Below are 17462 nucleotides of genomic sequence, written 5' to 3'. Positions count from 1 at the left end.
GTTTCACTTTACTCATTCCGTGCAAGTGCTCTTTCACTTACCATTTCACTAAACGAATGTCGAAGTAGTATAGCGTGGCCATACAGCAGCGTTCTGTGACCACCCCCTTGAGCTGCCTACAGAACATGAGAGAGAAGGTCAGAATTCCACTGCAGTGCCTGGACTACGATCAGAACTATGTAACAACGTGAAGAACTACTACAGTTCAAGTAACAGGTGCAAATATTCAAGCAAATTATGAAACGTATATACTGGGCAAAAATCATAACAATGAAGTAGCTACAGCAACAACCAAATATCTGCCAAGGGAACAAATGTTGTTCCTGTTGAGTCTTTGTCAAAGACTCATATTGTGACTTAATTTTTATTATAATTAAGCAAAACCACAGCATTTTTAAAAATATGTTTTAAATTAAATAAGATACTGCTTACCTTTCTTATAAACTTCTCAGAGGCATTAAAAAAACAATAATAAAATTAGTATATATACACATACACAAGCTGAAATCTGAAAAAGGAAAGATGTACCTATTGTCCACGATAGTTTAAGCACATACTAAGGATATCTGTTTACTAGGATTTATGTTATCTTAAGCATTTACCAGATTCATTAAAGCAACTGCATCCATAATTTCAACCACACACAATTATTAATTTTTAATATGGAAATTTATAACAAGATCAGGGAAAGGCATAACTGGATTTTCCACACTCTTCCTTTAGAGAATTTAACACACAACTTTTGAGCTCCCTTTGGTGACTAGAAGAAAATAAATTCCAAGGGAAGAATATTAACAAGTTATCTATGGGACAACAGACAACAAGCTTTATAGGTTTTCAAGTCTGCTTCTCTCAGCCTCTTTTTGCATCTACCACCTTATTTCCTAGTTGTTTATAAATAACAAGCCTAATTCAAACTTAAATAAATAATATGACAAAGAAATTAAATTCTTGATTTATTGTGATGGTTTCCAATGAAACTAGGATTTCTTTTAATTTCTTTTTTAAATCCTTGATCGTAAATTGTATAAAGCACTTTTGTAGGAAAGTGATCTCCAAATTGTGCGGATTTATGGATATAACGAATAATGTTAAGACTAGTTATACTATGGTGGGCAACACTATACTTCATTTTTTTCTCCCAGTCCAGATCATAACATTTGCAACTGTTAAGTCTTGAATAATAATAAAAGGTCTAACATCCAGATCCTGATAACAAGTTAGAAAGTGCTGATTTAAGAATATCTGACTTCTTATGTAATTGCTTGAAACTCTTCTCACACACAGAGACAGATTTTTTTTTCCCATTTAAAAGAGCATTTACTTTATGGTCTTCTTGTTACAGCTATGTTTAAGCAATCGTTAAATATTAAAGATAATTCCCCACAATACAAATTTAGAACAGGGTTTGTCTCTAGTACGTTACATATTGCTAGAAAGGCCTTTAAGGTCAGTTCTTTTCCTTGGATTCATGTGGAAGGGACCAAGACAGTTCCAGGAACTCAAGTGACAGTTATTCATGTGTAGGCAAATGATTTTGCACTCTATGAACAATACATTAGTTAAATTACCAATCAGGTCAACAGGTTTATAAGCTATGTACAACTTGTGTTCTATAGAACCCCAACTTAGAAGACATCACGCTGAGAAACTACTACATTCTGTAGCTTGACATACAGAATACTAATTCAAAGGATTAAAGAAGAAATGTTATTTGTCCAAACAGAAGGAATAAAAATCTAAAAGCAATTCAGTGGAGGTCTTTTATTAAAACAGCAATGAAATAAACATCTTACTTCTATTTCTCTAGCTAGTAACAAAGACATTAACAAATAGGTATTTGGGACCTGGTTATGCTGGAACTTAATCCTGTTAACCGATAGCAGACAGTCTTATGTAATTTTATGTAGTAAAATTTATTGAGAAACTTCTCAGAATTATATGAATACTATGTATAATCTCTTTTACAATATGATTCATACAATTACATAAAATTTCTCAGTACACACAGTAGAAAAAAAAAAAAAAACAAACAAAAACCAAACTCCTGGATAATGATTTTCTGGACTCACATAGAAAATGTGTTAGATTATTGCAAAAATTGGAAACAAATATACGATAGTTATCGCTGGTTGTTCAGAGAACATAGCAAACTTTTAGATCATTATAAAAGGCTGATCAAAAACAATACATAAAAAAATTCCAAGGGCTCATGCAAAACAAGTTGTCCATAAGAAATGGTTTTAAATAGTATATCCTGCAGGAACTTACCACTGCTTGAGGAAGAAAACCAGAAAAACATCATGTAACAGTGTATATGTATGTAATACTTTTAAAAATTACAACTTTTTTTTTAATCGACAAGGAAAACCTTAACAGCAAAATCAAATGTAAATATAGACAGGTGGTCAGAAGAAAATTACATGTAGTCAGTTTGTAACAAATGTATGCATACTGAGTACAAGCAATAAAACACCTCATGCTATTTTTTTACTGAAAGCTTTTAAGTGAATCACTTGCAATTTTAAGGCTGACTCATCAAAAAAAAAGAGAAAAATGAAAAAATGAGAACAATACATATTTCACAAGGCTAACTGCACCTGCTCCTCAATTCTAAAGAGAAATGAATATGATATAGTGGAGCAATAATATCCCAGGAAAACAGGAAAACCGTAGAATCTGCCTTGACACATGGCCCCTCTCCTAGAAAATCCTGGAGCAAGGAAAGAAATGAGAACAATCCATATTTAGAAATTTAAAATTGTTTTATGTCAATTTACTTACACCTTCACTAGCATTATCCCCTGTGCTGGCCAGCATTTCTTGAAGGGCTCTGACAGATAGGGACTGTTCAAGGACAAAATTACAGATGCAAAGGTCCGGAGGAACATACTGTAAAAATAAATTAAACACTGTAAGAACAGATCAGCAGAGCAGGTGAAACAGGACAAAAAGTGTGTTTGAACACACATTAATTTTAATTTTGAAATCCATACTTAATGTTTACTCATTTTTTTTTAAATACATGCTGTTTCCCTGTGTGAGAATAACATAAATCCATTCTTCATAACACGTCAGTGCAGTAACTTTACTTTTCCTAGAGCTGTATTCCCTCACAGTAAAATGAAACACCTTCATGTTCAAATGTGAAAAGTTTTACTCTGCAGATTATTGCTTTCCTGTCTTTTAGCATTACACCATGAACATTGTATTTGTTCTCTAACATCATCGACAAAACAGAAGAAAAGGTCTATGATCTTATTTGACATATAAGGTTGATGCTCTGAACATACTTATAGCTGTCGCTACATGGCAAAGGTTCAGAATCTCATGATATAATAATATGAACCATTTTAGGAGATCTTCTCAATTGTTGTATCAATATGTCTGCTGGTTTTGAAACATTAAATTTACACTCAATTCGAGAACAGCAGATTTTTTTTTTCACAATTTATTGTCATTGATGTGTCCAAGAAAAAAAAAAAAAAAGAGGAATCATCAACGTACATAAATATGTGATGGGAAAGTACAAAGACGACAGAGCCAAACTCTACGCAGCGGTATGCAGGGAAAGGACAAGAGGAAACTGACACAAACCGAAATACAGGAAATTCTATTTAAACATGAGGAAAAAAACCCCTTTTTTTACTCTGAACATGGTAAACACTAGGACAGGTTGCCCAGAGAGTTTGTGGAGTCTTCATCCTTGGAGATATTCAAATCATGACTGGGCACTGTCCTGAGCAATCTGCTCTGGCTGAACCTACTCTGAGCAAAGGGGTTGGACTTGGACATCTCCACAGGTCCTTTCCAACCTCAGCAATTCAGTATTCTGTGATTTATGATATAGATCATGGCTAGGAATGAACTTTAAAGTGTTATATACTCCGTTTTCTTTTTTAAATTAGTGTGAGAGGAGGAAATAAAATTCTTGATAATGCTGAGTTATAAGGCAGTGAAAAGGGAAATGACACAAGAGATTTCTAAACTTGCTGAAGTGAAGTCTTCATAGCAAACTAATCAAGTAGTGTCTTGGAATTCCCACCCTTTGATCTCTACTATAGACTCTAATTATTTTGTGTGTGTGTTTTCAAACACATTTTGGAGAAGACTGTTAGGCCAAAGACTTGACACTGAAATTTCATATATTTTTTATATATATATATATATATATATATAATTCTTACATATATTATTGATGTAAAGTGAACTCTTACATTTTTCTTACATGACTAAATAATTGTAAATAGTTCATAATTTCATTAACTGCAACAGAACAACTTAAACTGTAATACTTGTCATCACATCATCAGTCTACATCTGTCACTTAATCAACTCCAAACTGAATATGGCATAATCAGTATGATCCAACACCTACCAACTGAACAAAAGAACTCCCGCCTGTTTCGCTGGCCACTGGTCTTGTGCCACATAGACTGCATTTGGATTTGAAAATTGTTGCAGCCCTTACTTCAGTGCTGTATTAACAAAACAATGCACTCCTAGTCACAGTTTGTATAAAATGTACATCTTAGGTTAATGCAATTAATTCTTCACTTCTTGTTCACAGGTTATGGAACATTCAGCTTTATTTAAGAATACTGACACTGAGAACTATGAAATTAATGATTTTTTCACCCATGACTTAGAGCAGCTAACCTCTCTTTCAAATTTGCAATGTCACACAATAAGCTCACACATGCATGCCATCACATACCCCATTTCTGTGGTTGGATGGCAACAAATTCTTTTTGAAATTTAACTGTCCTGAGAAATACCAGTGAAAGGTAATTTACGTGGATGGTACATGACCTAAGTAGCAACTGACCTCCTTAATTAACCTAGATTGCTTCCTTTTTGTTTAAAAAAAAAAAATTAACTATTGAGTCTGTCAATGCTCATTTGTTTTCTGGTACTTTTGCAAATGATACTGTTTCTTAAGTTTGATATTCAACAACCTCTGTGTGACAGATCATTTTACACTCTTAATAATTACATACCTAAAAAGGGTTTAATAAAATCTCTACCATCTGCTAATTTATGCTTTTTTTCACACAACTATGAGCAATGTTGTATTGTAATGGAATCCCCCCCAAAAAAGAGAAGTGCCAATATGGGATCTTCAATGAAACAAGAATACTGAGAGGTGAGAGCTACGGATAGAAGATGGGGAAATATTCATGTCAGGAAATGAAATGAAAAACAAAATCTATTCAGGCACTAAGATAAGGTTTTAGAAATCTGCTGTAAAGTAACCATAGGCATAGGTATTTATCTCCCTTCTGGCAATGGGAGGTTGGAAAGAACATACAGAAGAAAGACAATATTATTTCCAAGAATCATCAATAAAGGAAACAATTCAAGTTATGCCGAGCAAGCATTACTGTAAGTGAATTTGTGCAGCAGACTGATAAGATATATGATAAAAGAAAGTAGGAATTTTGAATAAATAATTCTTCAAAGCCAATGAAAGTTTTTGGGAGTTCTTCCAGCACACTTCTGGACAGTCTTGTCCATACATACAGGAAGATAAAAAAAATAAATTTGATATAGGAAATCTACACAAATTTGCAAAGTAAATCTGAAGAAACAATTGTCAGTTCTACCCTGACAGCAGCTCTTTTTATATGAAGAAAATATTTATTTCTGAGATTATTTCCAAATAGGTCTTTCTTGTGGAGTTTCCAGTTTTCCATCAACATACTCATAGCACGGAATATACCTCATTTTTCTGAATTAAGTGTTAAGATAAATAAAACTAGCTACTGAACTGGAAATGTTCAATAGAGTCCTAAAATAACTCTATTTTCTTACAGAAATGAGTCAGAGTCCAGGTCAAATTACTTTATTTTCACCTAAATTGATTTCTGGAGGAAGAGCAGAGAGCAGGTAAAGTACATCAGTAGGTCAAAGCTGATAGGAAAGGTGACATGAAGAAACAGATACAAGCTACACAGTAGCTACAGAGGAGCAACACAAGCAGTTACAGAAAAAATGAAGACCTACAGCACGACAAGGGGCCACACTCTGTAACAAACTAATTAAAAAAAAAAAATCTATCAGTATGTAGGATTTTTCTCTCAAACAGATGTACTTTATAGAAAGTACAGAATAGAATGGCAAGGCGCCGTTTTCACAGACTTCTGATTGGCCATATATACACTCATCTGCCTTAGTTTTCCATTTAAAAGGGAGACACCAGAGAAAAATTTTCTCCTGTAAGGTACACTGTGATTTACTGAAAAACATGGTATTTTCAAAATTTGGTATGATTTATTAACATTGTAAAGGTACGTGCTTACATAATCATGAGTAGTAAAGGAGCGGTACACCCATCCTCAGCCAGTCAATAACACACACCGGTCTAATTTTCACTCGTAGTTTCTTAGAATAGACAGCAAAACACAGCAAGACAAAAAATAAGGCCGCAAGAATAACCACTGGTAAGGCCATACGTGAAGTACTGTGCCCAGATCTGGTCTCCATAGGACAAAAGTGGTATGAAGCTGCTGGAGAGACTCCAGCAAAGGGCCACTGAGATGATTAAGGGACTGGAGTATCTCTCATATGAGGAAGAGATGAGATGATGATGACTGTGTGTGAATACCCAAAGTGATGATGCAAAGAGGATGGAGCCAGGCTCTTCTCAGCAGTGCCCAGTGGGAGGAGTAGAGGCAATGGGCACACACTGAAACACAGGAGGTGCCATCTGAACATCAGGAAACACTTTTTCACTGTGAGGGTGCCTGAGCACTGTCACAGGTTGCCCAAAGAGGTTGTGGAGTCTCCATCCTTGGAGATGTTCAAAAGCTGTCTAGACATAGTCCTGGGCAACCTGTTCTAGGTGGCCCTGCGTGAGCAAGGCAATTGGGCAAGAAGACCTCCAGAGGTCCCTTCCAACCTCAGCCATTCTGTGATTCTGTGAAGAATAAACTGCAATGAAGTTTCTAATACCAGGCTTCTACGTACAACCCCAAGGTGAATAATAAATTGACTCAACGTACGCAGTTAATGCTGGCTGAATCATTCTTACAAGCACATTCTGGTGAGGAGAGCTTCATATCAAAAGATTTCAAGGAAATGTTTTCTACATCAAAGAAACACAGCCAGGCAAGTACAAAGTGACAGTGGAGGGAGCACTGAGATAAGTTTTATGCTGAAGTTTAAACTTGTTTCTCATCAGTTTTATGTCTCCTTTTTTCAGCCTATGATTTCAACATGACAAAATTATTATTTATTACAAAAATAATAGCTGTGCAAATAGCTGTAGGGCAGTTTTAACCATTTTATATATAATTATTCTAAGTTTATGCTGGGTTGCACAGGGGGAAATGGAGGCACATAAAACAACTAACAGGAAAACCCAGCTCCCACATTACACTCTCAATGCAATTCAGTCTTCTGGATTCCTCCAGGCATTATGATAACACTAAATTCTTGCAGGTAATATGCTTACTAACCAAATTCTTGCCCATAGCTCCTTGTCTGCAGTATAAAAACCACTGTCACGAACTGGTACAGATTACTGATTTGCTAGGTTTACTTTTACCAGACCTGTGAACTATTACATTCTGTCATTAGGACAGAAATCTTGTCTTAATTAGTTATAATTCCCTTCAGGCATTTAAGTTTACTTGACAATTTTGCTTCTAAAAGAGATGCTAATGTACTACAATTACTTTTGAGGTATATTTTTCTTAGGTATCAGTAGAAGTTAGCCTTGTTTCACTAGGCTATCAGCTTTGAAATATACCATCTTCTAAATATATCACTTTAAAAACAAGGAAAATAGCAATAAAGTATTATAATTAGATCACATAGTTCAACAATTCTGCTATTTATTGTTTAGTATTAAAAACGTCTAGTTAATTAGATTTTCCCCCTATTTTAAATATCACACATTATCTAAGGAAACATCTTCCAATAATTCAAAAAGGAGCCATATAGACAGGAGGATCATAATTTCATACCGCTGAATTAATGCAAAAGTGCTTTTAAAAAGTGCATTTAAAATCCAGTCACCATAGTATAGATTATTAGCAAACCAACACTGTAGTAGTTTTCACTAAGTAAGAAAGTAACATACAAGTTGCTTATGGATTTACAGTAAAATTTGAACAGAACTATCTCTTAATTGTTATTCCCTTCAGCATGTACCAAAAAATACCAAAATAGCTAATGGTCAACCACAGAAACCCCAATTTTTCCTCTTTCAGTTTCTAAGAACTTTTTTTAAAGAAATATAGCTTCTCTTTCCTTGCTTCCCTTTCCTTTTAGCTACTTCTATCTTCTGACTTCTACTACACACAACTCAGATTTAAAAATTAATCATGAAGTTAGACCTTTTCATTCTGGAATTAACGGATACATAGAGGTTTTTTCGTGTCTATCTTTTTATGTTTTCCAGAATTGCTGGAATGGAAAAGCATTTCTTCTTTTGATTTGACAATATTTAGCCAAAATTTAATGATTGAAGAAGCTGTCACATACACTGCAAATAGAATTTAGCTTTGGTAAAGTGGTAAACTCGAGAAGAGAAGGTAGTAGAAGGTATCACTATGATATTCTGCTCTGGACTTCTGTTGATAAACATGCCTTGAATCTTCTTTAATAAAATTTCTTCTTAACAAACAGAATAAATCTAGTTTTATAATTTCCAGGGATAAGGAATCCATCTCAGGTAAACAGTTCCGTTTTAACAGGGAGGACAGTCTGCTGCTGTCTAAAATAAATGGACTTTTATCAACATTCCCATTTTAGAAGCTTATGGGTAGTGTCCATACTTTCCTTTTTTAAACTGAACAGACTGCGTCCTCCTCCAATCATGATTCTCATAGCACTTCCTGGAGCAATCTCCATTTTATAAATTTGAATGCCGTGACTGTACTCCAGCAGCAGTGCCACAGAGGTAGTAAGAAAACCCCAAAATTTGCAGTGATATTATAACTTCCCATCTCCTACCAAGTTTCTTTTGATTGTACCCCTAAAAACTACGCTAATTCCCTTGAGCACATCATCACTCAGGGAACTTATGACTGTGTAGCATCCTTATAGGGGACAAGAATAGTTTCCCATTTTGTAAGCATATTCACATGCTCATTTATTAGACTTTACACTGGCAGAATGGAAATATACCTCTACTTTCTATTGTCACACAAGGCACTGCAGCTCTTCCTGTGTGTGGCATGACTTTATCAATTGCCAGTTCCCCAATGTTTTCACATCCGAAAAAATCGCATGTTAATTTAAATGATGTCTTAATTGACAAAAATACTCAACAGCATAGCAGTGAGAACAGAACCCTGTAGGATTTGATAAGAAACACATCTATTCAATAACTATTTTTTAGTCCACTGGATGTGTGCCATTTTAGTTTTCTTGGACATCTTTTTGGTAAGAGTCATTGGTGAGAATTATACTCTCTAATCATCCAGGTCAACCTTCTAGATTTCTTATTTTTCAAACAGATGTATTTATATGAGTCTTTCCAAAGTTCTTCACTGTTCTCAGTTAAGACCAGCAGTTCAGAAAGCTCCTCAGTAAGCTCTTTCAGAGCAGTTACATACAAGTTTTCTGAACCTCTTAATTTTAAAGAAACTTCAGAAGCTTCTGTAGTATTATCTGCTACTAAGACACTTATGAAATGTAAAGCAGATCTATGGCATCCTACAGTAATGCATACAATTCCTCTTTTTCTTCTAATAAGATGAGCAACATGCTGTTTTACAGATTGAGATGGTCATGGTCAGTAATAGAAGAGACCACATTGCAGCTGAGCTGTCAATTAATAAAAAATTCCCAATCACTGTTGAAGATTTTAAGACAATACTTGCAAATACATATGTGAAAACTAAATGCTTTTACTTAAGCATGTGAAAAGATTATGGGTGATTTGTAAAGTACACTGGGGATAAATTATCTGACTGAACTCTCGGAATGCAAAGAAATGAAAATTTAGAAGCAGCATAATTTTTCACCTTAGAGGTGAACAATGACCTCTCATACTGCATACATAAACACTGTGGATGTAACGTGGTCATAATACCTAGACTAAAAATAGGACCCCATGGCAATATTTCAAGGGAAAAGATACAAAGACCCCACTAAAAAAAATCAGGGGGAGAAATAAATTATCAGGAAGACAAGAAAAGAAATAAAGACACAAAACAAAGAAAAAGAAAATGGTGCAGAGAGAACAAAGAAGAGAGGGAGGAGGTCCTCCGCTGTTTGCCTTTGTTCTTAACATTCTGCTCTAGTACAGGTCTAAAGTTTCATCTCTTCTCTCCTTTCTCCTCTCAAGCTCCTCTTACTACTCTATTTTCTTTTATTTTTTCTTCACTGCTCTCTAGCTTCGTTTTTTCCTTTTGCCTCTTGTTACCTTTAAAACCTTTCAATCACTTAATTATTCTGCTCCCTGTACTCTAAACTTTCTGATTAATCAACACAGTTAGAAGTAACACTTAATGTCAGTAACTAACAGGTGACAATGCCTCTAAAGTTATCAATCCTGTATATCAAGATATTTGAACCTACAGCAGTAACAGGGATAAGTTTTTTAGTGAACTTAAATCTTAGTAACAGTCTGGAGACTTAATCTTGATATGAAGTATTTCAGTTACAGCAATAATTTTAAATAGTTAAAGAGTAGTGGCTTTTGACTGCTATTAACAGGTATGCCTTAAAGGATATTTAGAATCTCTAAGAAATCTCATGTTGCAGTCACAGAAAGAAACGCATACAGAAGGTGCATCTAGCATCACATTAAAGAAACCCTAATTAAATGTATTTGTGGATAATAAGTAGGTTAACATTCACTGATCAGTTACACCCGTTGAGTATTGATTTCTTACTTTAGCTTCTGATGTTGGTTCCAAAAAGCACAGGCGATTCCCAAGTCCCTCAGCTGCCAAGCAAAACTTCCTTTGTTCTTTGTGAATACTGGCAACACACTGAAGTACTACTTCGTCATCCTGTCACAAAACAAGGTATGAGAAAAAAAGTAAGTATTTGGAAGTTACATATACACTATAATGCTAAGAAATCCTGGAACACGGAATCTGTTGAAAATGAACACATTACACTCCTACAACTGGTATCATGTGCACATGCAAAGATTCTTTTGATGTGTACGTAAATAGATGTTTATGTATAGATTTATATGCAAGACTATATCAAAGTGATAAAGACTACATACTGTCTCCAGGGCTTTCGCAAGTGCTGTGTCCTTCTGTTGCTTTAGCAGTGGCTTGCTACGGTGCCATAAAAAACTGTTACGCAGTTTAACTCAATAAAACATGTTTAATGCTTGCAGTAAAAACCTGTTATTGTGATTTTGCAGTAATAGTAAGCCAAATATAAACACATTTATTTTGTTAGCACAGTAAGCCCTCAACACAAGTCCTCTGAATGCACGATCTTAACTTTCAAGGTCTCATTTAACTTAGTAACCTCTGAGTATGAACAAAGATCCAAGAGGTATTTTCAAGTGATGGTTCAAGTAAGTCATAGGAACTTGCTCCTCAAAAAACATATTCCAAGAATAATACCACTCTGGAAAAGTGACATGAAACAGCCCTATTGTTTAGTTATCCTAATTATTCTAAAAACTCTTTTACAAATTGTTACATAACGCAATGCCAAAGACACACTTATAAAGTGCCAAGCCCTTTTCACCTCTTAACATGCGACACTAAAGCTGATATAAGCGAGCCAAAACAGATTATTTTTAGTGTTCAACTGTGTCAAAGGTATATACAGAATTAAAAGTCATTTTATTCTCCAAAACTTGTCCACTAACCAAGAAAAACACCACTTGCAGACTAGCACGTAGAAGAACTTATTTTTATACAGGTATGTAACTGTCCACAAAAAGACACTGCCATAGAAGTTTTTAAGGGGGCGGAAGCTGATAAAACAAGAGCGATACGATATGTCAGTATCCCATCCAGCTATGAAGTTACACTCGTGTCAATTATTATTGTCAAAGCAGATACACAACAGCCGCCTGTACTGAACTCAAGAGATCACTTGAACAATTATGTTCTAAAAGCAGCACTGCTTTTTCCAGTCCCCTTATGCAACTGCAATAGTATGACACTAGACCAGCTACCGGCACTTGAAATAAAAGCTGGGAGTGACAAAGTGATTTTCATCAAAGGAATTCAGTGACGCACCCTTTAAAATGGGAATTCAAAAGCAGGTTTTTCACTTGTGTGATTTTACAAATGTGTGCAAGCTATATGGCTTTATTTTAGGTGACACTTCATTGCTTACTACTACTAAAATGGACAGCTATTATATTTCAGACTAATCAGCAGACACTGTTTTCCTTATCTAATTTTGCATAACAATCAATAGCATGTTTAACAGTACAGATTAGGAATTCAAGAAATTTTTATAAACAATTCTAAGATGTATAGTCAAGTAGGAGGAAGACAGAATTAGCTAATTAATGCTAAACAAATTCATTTTCTTTTTCCCCTGCTGCTTCTGTTTCCATTTCTGTAAAATGCTCTCTGAAATTCTCAGCTTTCAAACTCATTACTAAAAACATTTCTGTTTTTTAAACTTCAGTGTAGTAAGTTGCAAAATACAAACAATACAATTAAGCACTCATTACTATGTCCCTCTGTTCATGAATTTTTAAAAATTGGCATCAGAAGCATGTCCATTTGAGAGGAAAAAAATCAGAACATGTATAAAGTAAAAATAAAGATATTTAAAACATTTTTTGTCATCTGGTTCCTGTATCAATCTTTGAACATACATATTTCAGACTTTTAAAAAGAATAAAATACTAACCCACGAACTTATAAATACCAAGATTTAGAATAAAATTGAGATTTGCCACTTACTGACTTCTATATATATATGAAATTGTATTTATTCTCCCTACTACATTAAAGCATTCATCATTCCACAGAGGCATATACATAGTATCTATTGTAATTCATAGTTTTCTAAAAAATAAAATTATGCCTTCAGACAATATACATAAAAACTTACTTAAAATGAAAATCACTCAAATAAATGAACTATTTTCTTTTTAAATCCATACACATAAAAGGGCAAGAGCTTCCAGCATAATGAAATTAACATTTGGATTTTCTAGACTTCAAATAATAAGCATTTCTTTTTAGAATTTACACTGGCATCACAAAGTCTTTATCAATCATGAAATGCTGTAACCCCAAAACACAAACACTGATAATGTCTTAAGGACTGTGTGCAGCATTCAACATCAATGTTCTACATTATCCCTCTAAATTTCCAGTGTACCTTTTCATTTGTGCTACAACACGTAATAAACTATTTATTTGCTACATAAGATGAACAACTCTAACAGAGTTTCTAAAAAGTGGCAATAATGGTGTATTTCAGAATGTTTTGGAACAGAGTTTTGAAGAGTTTATCATTCAGGTGCAAGTGGACTGAGCATAAGGAATTAGTGGAGTCTATGTGAGCTGCAAATAAGACAATGACTTGCTGCTGAGATGACCCAGTATTATATTGTACTTACTGAAGTAAGATCATTCTAGCTGAGGTCTGAAATTGCATTTCTGGCCTGAAGATGCTAATAGAAATGGGGTTTATGGAGTTGTTATCCTATAATGAAATTGAAGGCCATGTCTCAGCAGTATCTTGTTTTCTTGAGTCTTCTCTCACACAAATTCTGGTATTCTAAAACATTTTTCCAGGTAAACTCACTTTCTTCTTCTCTTAGTTTTTAAATACATATGGTGCCAGGGCGAGTTAACCTTGGTCTTCACTTCTCTCATACAGAATTTCATTTGTTTACTTCAATATACCGTTTTTAGTACAACAAGAAGAAGCCTGCATGCCCAATGAGATGTGGAGAGTCAAGCGATGAGCAGTAATGAGTTGTTAGTTAAATTACATACAGCTAATTCACAAAGATAAACAAAAGCAAAGCAAAAGGAAAAAAAAAAAAAAAACAAACCACAACTTCCTTGAGATCCAGTTTGTCAACCAGGAATTTAAAAAATTTAAATGTTTTAAATTTAGTAAGTATTTTAAATGCAATCTTTCTCATCTAGCAGCTCTGACATTTCTGCATTTAGAAATTTAATTTGTTCTAATCCTTTTAGTTTTGGTAGTGGGTTTTGGATTTCTTTTTTTTTTTTTAATAAAACAGGTTTAGAGCGCATGGAATCACAGGCTGGAAAAGGACCTCTGTAAGCAATGATCCAACACCTCACTAGAGAAGGGCTAATTTAGATCAAGTTTCTCAGATAATCTAATGTGCTTAATTTAAGATAAAAAGTCCACTTCAAAGTTCTGATCAGCTTGAGGTATTGTTACAGATTCTCACCTCTCTCTCCATCACACATTATACCTCTTCAGATCAAAACTGTAATATGCAACAGTTGCATCAAAGCTCTCTACATTTTTCAAGGTTTTGCTTCAGTGAGAAAATGGGGGGAATAATTTCAGGTTGATAAAAATACTTCTATGATTTACTGAGCACATGGAAAAATAATACATTTGGACGCCACTAGGGCTCACACAAGAAACTGTGTTCGCCATTGTCCCTCAAAAGGTACACACATTCCAAATGTCACTTACTAATAACTGGTTTCCACCAGTAGCATCATCAATAACTACAAAAAGTTAACCGTGAGATACATTTTATAATACCATAATTAATATCTATTCACAAATACAGATGAACAGCAATTTTTAACTTTTTTCTGAATGAAAAGGAAACGAAAACTCTCCTGTCCAGAAATCTCTTATCTGGTTAGGATTCATTCATCAGTCCTTTAGCAAAAGGACACAGACTAGGTAACTCTAAACCCAATTCTAAGAATGTTTATACATCGAAACACATTGATATTACTAAAATATATTTCAGGTGGACTGAAATCCTGCAGAATCTACCAAATATCAGGTAGTTAATGTGTCATAATTCTGTACAGTATTATTAAAATATTCTCGCAAATGCAAGACTTTTGCAAAAAGAAAAAAGACGGCTTTGGAGATTTGTTGTCTTTTTTTGAAAGTAGGTAGCTGCATAACTGTGTGTAGTGAAAACATAAATTTGTATTTGCTTTGGTCAGAGCTGAAGCTGCAATCTGAATTTGCGCTATTCAATAATGTCTCCGTAGGCTGAGAAACAAAGGTATTTCTAAACGAGAGTCACTCAGTCAGTATTTTCTGCTTTTAAGTCAGAACACGTTACCAAAACAGACCTTGGCTCTTCGCAAAAAGTATGCCTAATATTAAACAATTTCTTTAATTGAAGATTGTGATTCCTAGCCTATAGCAATACAGCATTAAGCAGCATACTATCCGATTTAAAAAGCAGTTTTTAACGAACCACAGCTCGGTGGTTCATCACCAGGCAGTATTTGGTCTTGGTCTTCAGGCTGTCTTCCTCCTCAGGTTTCATAATAAACTGATGGTGAACTTAAACTGAGATTCCTGTGATGGAGTAATAAGCCAAAACATAAACAAAATCAATGTTAATTAATCAGTGATTTGCTGCAAAGTGAGTCAATGATCAAGGTGAATCAATGTATTGCAGGCATGACCTTGCTTCTGCTCAGTTCACTAGTTTTTCAACTCAGAATTTGAGAAGACGTTATGACAGCTAGTGAGAGTCCTTCTTCATTTATGCTGCATGTATATCCCAGAGTTCAGAATTATTGTCATTTATACAATACATTTAAGTCTGTATAGAGGTTGTATTCAACAACAGACACACTTCCATATTTTTCATATTAAGAAGCACAAACGCATCAATACACTAAATAATACACGTACAACACCCTAGATTTAGTTTGCTACCTACCGATTCAACATCTACCAAATCTGTATACCCTCCATTATATTCAGTACTGAAAATGAACTGATAAAATAAAATTGACATGACATTGAAAACTAACGAGTTTTAGAAAATTAATCATACATATTTTGCTTATATTTTACTCACAACTGCACACAAACATGCAGGTGGGTGCTTGCACACGAATGACTAACTTTAATGGAAACTGACATGAAATTGCCTTGAAAGTATGTTCTTCCGTAACACCATGGAAAAGTTGTCTTTGATAGCATATCCTTTCCATGAAGAAATGTATATTACTTTTAAAAAAACCACATATCTGTTAAACAAAGAAACTCAGAGCTCCTGTTTTCTACAGTAAAATAAGTAGGCGTATCAAGTCGATGCTCTTTACAGGCCTGATTACTGTGAGACCAGACTGTGACTCTTGCTGATTATAGATCAGTGCTGGAAAGAAATCCACAGCCGCCTTCACTCTTTGATGGACAACATCCTACTCATGTATCTTACTATATCACAAAGCACAGGATATAAGCAAACAAATGTCTTGATTAGCATTTGAACAATAGCTAGAAACCAGTTCTTCCACAGGACTGCATTCTTTTGAAGTTATCTGTAATAATCTTGGAGAACAAGTAAAAATCACCAGAAATTGCCATCTAAAGTGGCTGCATTCTTCTTCTCAAAATAAGATTTAAGAATGCTCTAACAAAAGATGGATTTGATACATTTGTGGGTGTCTGCCACTTCCATTCACAAAGGGAATGGTCTCACTGCAAAGCTGGCTCCATGCACTTGCATTTTTTCTTTGTCCAAAACGCGCAGCTTCAGTGTATGGCTAATGTCACAAAATATTTTCAGTCTTTGGCCCATTTTAAAAACAAACTTACAATCTTTTGAGAAACAGAAGAGTGTTTCTACTTTTAAGATGGAGCTTGAACAACAGTGTTGCCCTAGGATATGGAACTGGATCTTCCTCTTCCTAAGGGAAAAAAATCTCTCCTAAATCTGACCCCATTAGGAAAATGCTATGCAAAAAAGACGTGGACAGGCTAGAGAGGATCCAGAGAAGGGCCACCAAGATGATCAAAGGACTGGGAAGCCTGTCATATGAGGAAAAGCTGAGAGAAAGCACTTAAGTACTACTTTCAAAAAAAAAAAAAGTATCATAGCCAGTTTTTATGAAAAAGGAATATTATATAGCTTATCAGATAAAGCCAATATCCATCTTTATCATGGATAATACACCAGCTTTAATAAAACCTGTAAGTTAGACCTGTGAATTTCTAAAGTGTTTTGCAGGCAGCAACTCTAAATCACCAGATGATAGTGAAAAGCACAGAATTAAATGAGTAGTCAAAGTACTTTTTCACTTGATCTGACAGTATTTTTTTTTCTTAGAGTGATCAAGCACTTTGCTGTAGTTGAATTTCACACCTTCTGGTATAAGGCTAATAAAGTATATGAAACTGTGACACACATCCCTCAGTTTGCTACATTAAAGAGAAAAAGAAGAAAGGTGACTCAAGTTGGCAAGTTGATGTAGAATACCAAGGCTTCCTAAACATTAGTATAAAAATAAAATTACTTATGTGTTTCTCTTGAATAAATGATCAATTTTTAAAATAAAGAAGTCCATAATTTCCTTAGTTTC

At 34.6% G+C, this 17462-nt stretch overlaps 1 protein-coding gene across 4 annotated transcripts in view; it reads right to left on the bottom strand.

The window, feature by feature from the left end:
• RYR3 (ryanodine receptor 3) overlaps window positions 1–17462 on the bottom strand; it is a 233618-nt gene that overhangs the window by 173354 nt on the left and 42802 nt on the right. For all 4 annotated transcript variants that reach the window (XM_054198046.1, XM_054198047.1, XM_054198048.1 and 1 more), the window contains exons 2-4: window positions 10851–10970; window positions 2785–2892; window positions 42–116 (exon numbers count right to left, since the gene is read on the bottom strand). In XM_054198046.1, the coding sequence (XP_054054021.1) occupies window positions 42–116; window positions 2785–2892; window positions 10851–10970 (303 nt within the window). The remainder of the gene's footprint in view (window positions 1–41; window positions 117–2784; window positions 2893–10850; window positions 10971–17462) is intronic.

Source organism: Rissa tridactyla, chromosome 4 (assembly GCF_028500815.1).
Source record: "Rissa tridactyla isolate bRisTri1 chromosome 4, bRisTri1.patW.cur.20221130, whole genome shotgun sequence".
Classification (NCBI taxonomy): domain Eukaryota; kingdom Metazoa; phylum Chordata; class Aves; order Charadriiformes; family Laridae; genus Rissa; species Rissa tridactyla.
Note: the sequence above shows the minus strand (reverse complement) of the source record. Positions and strands in the feature narration are given on the sequence as shown.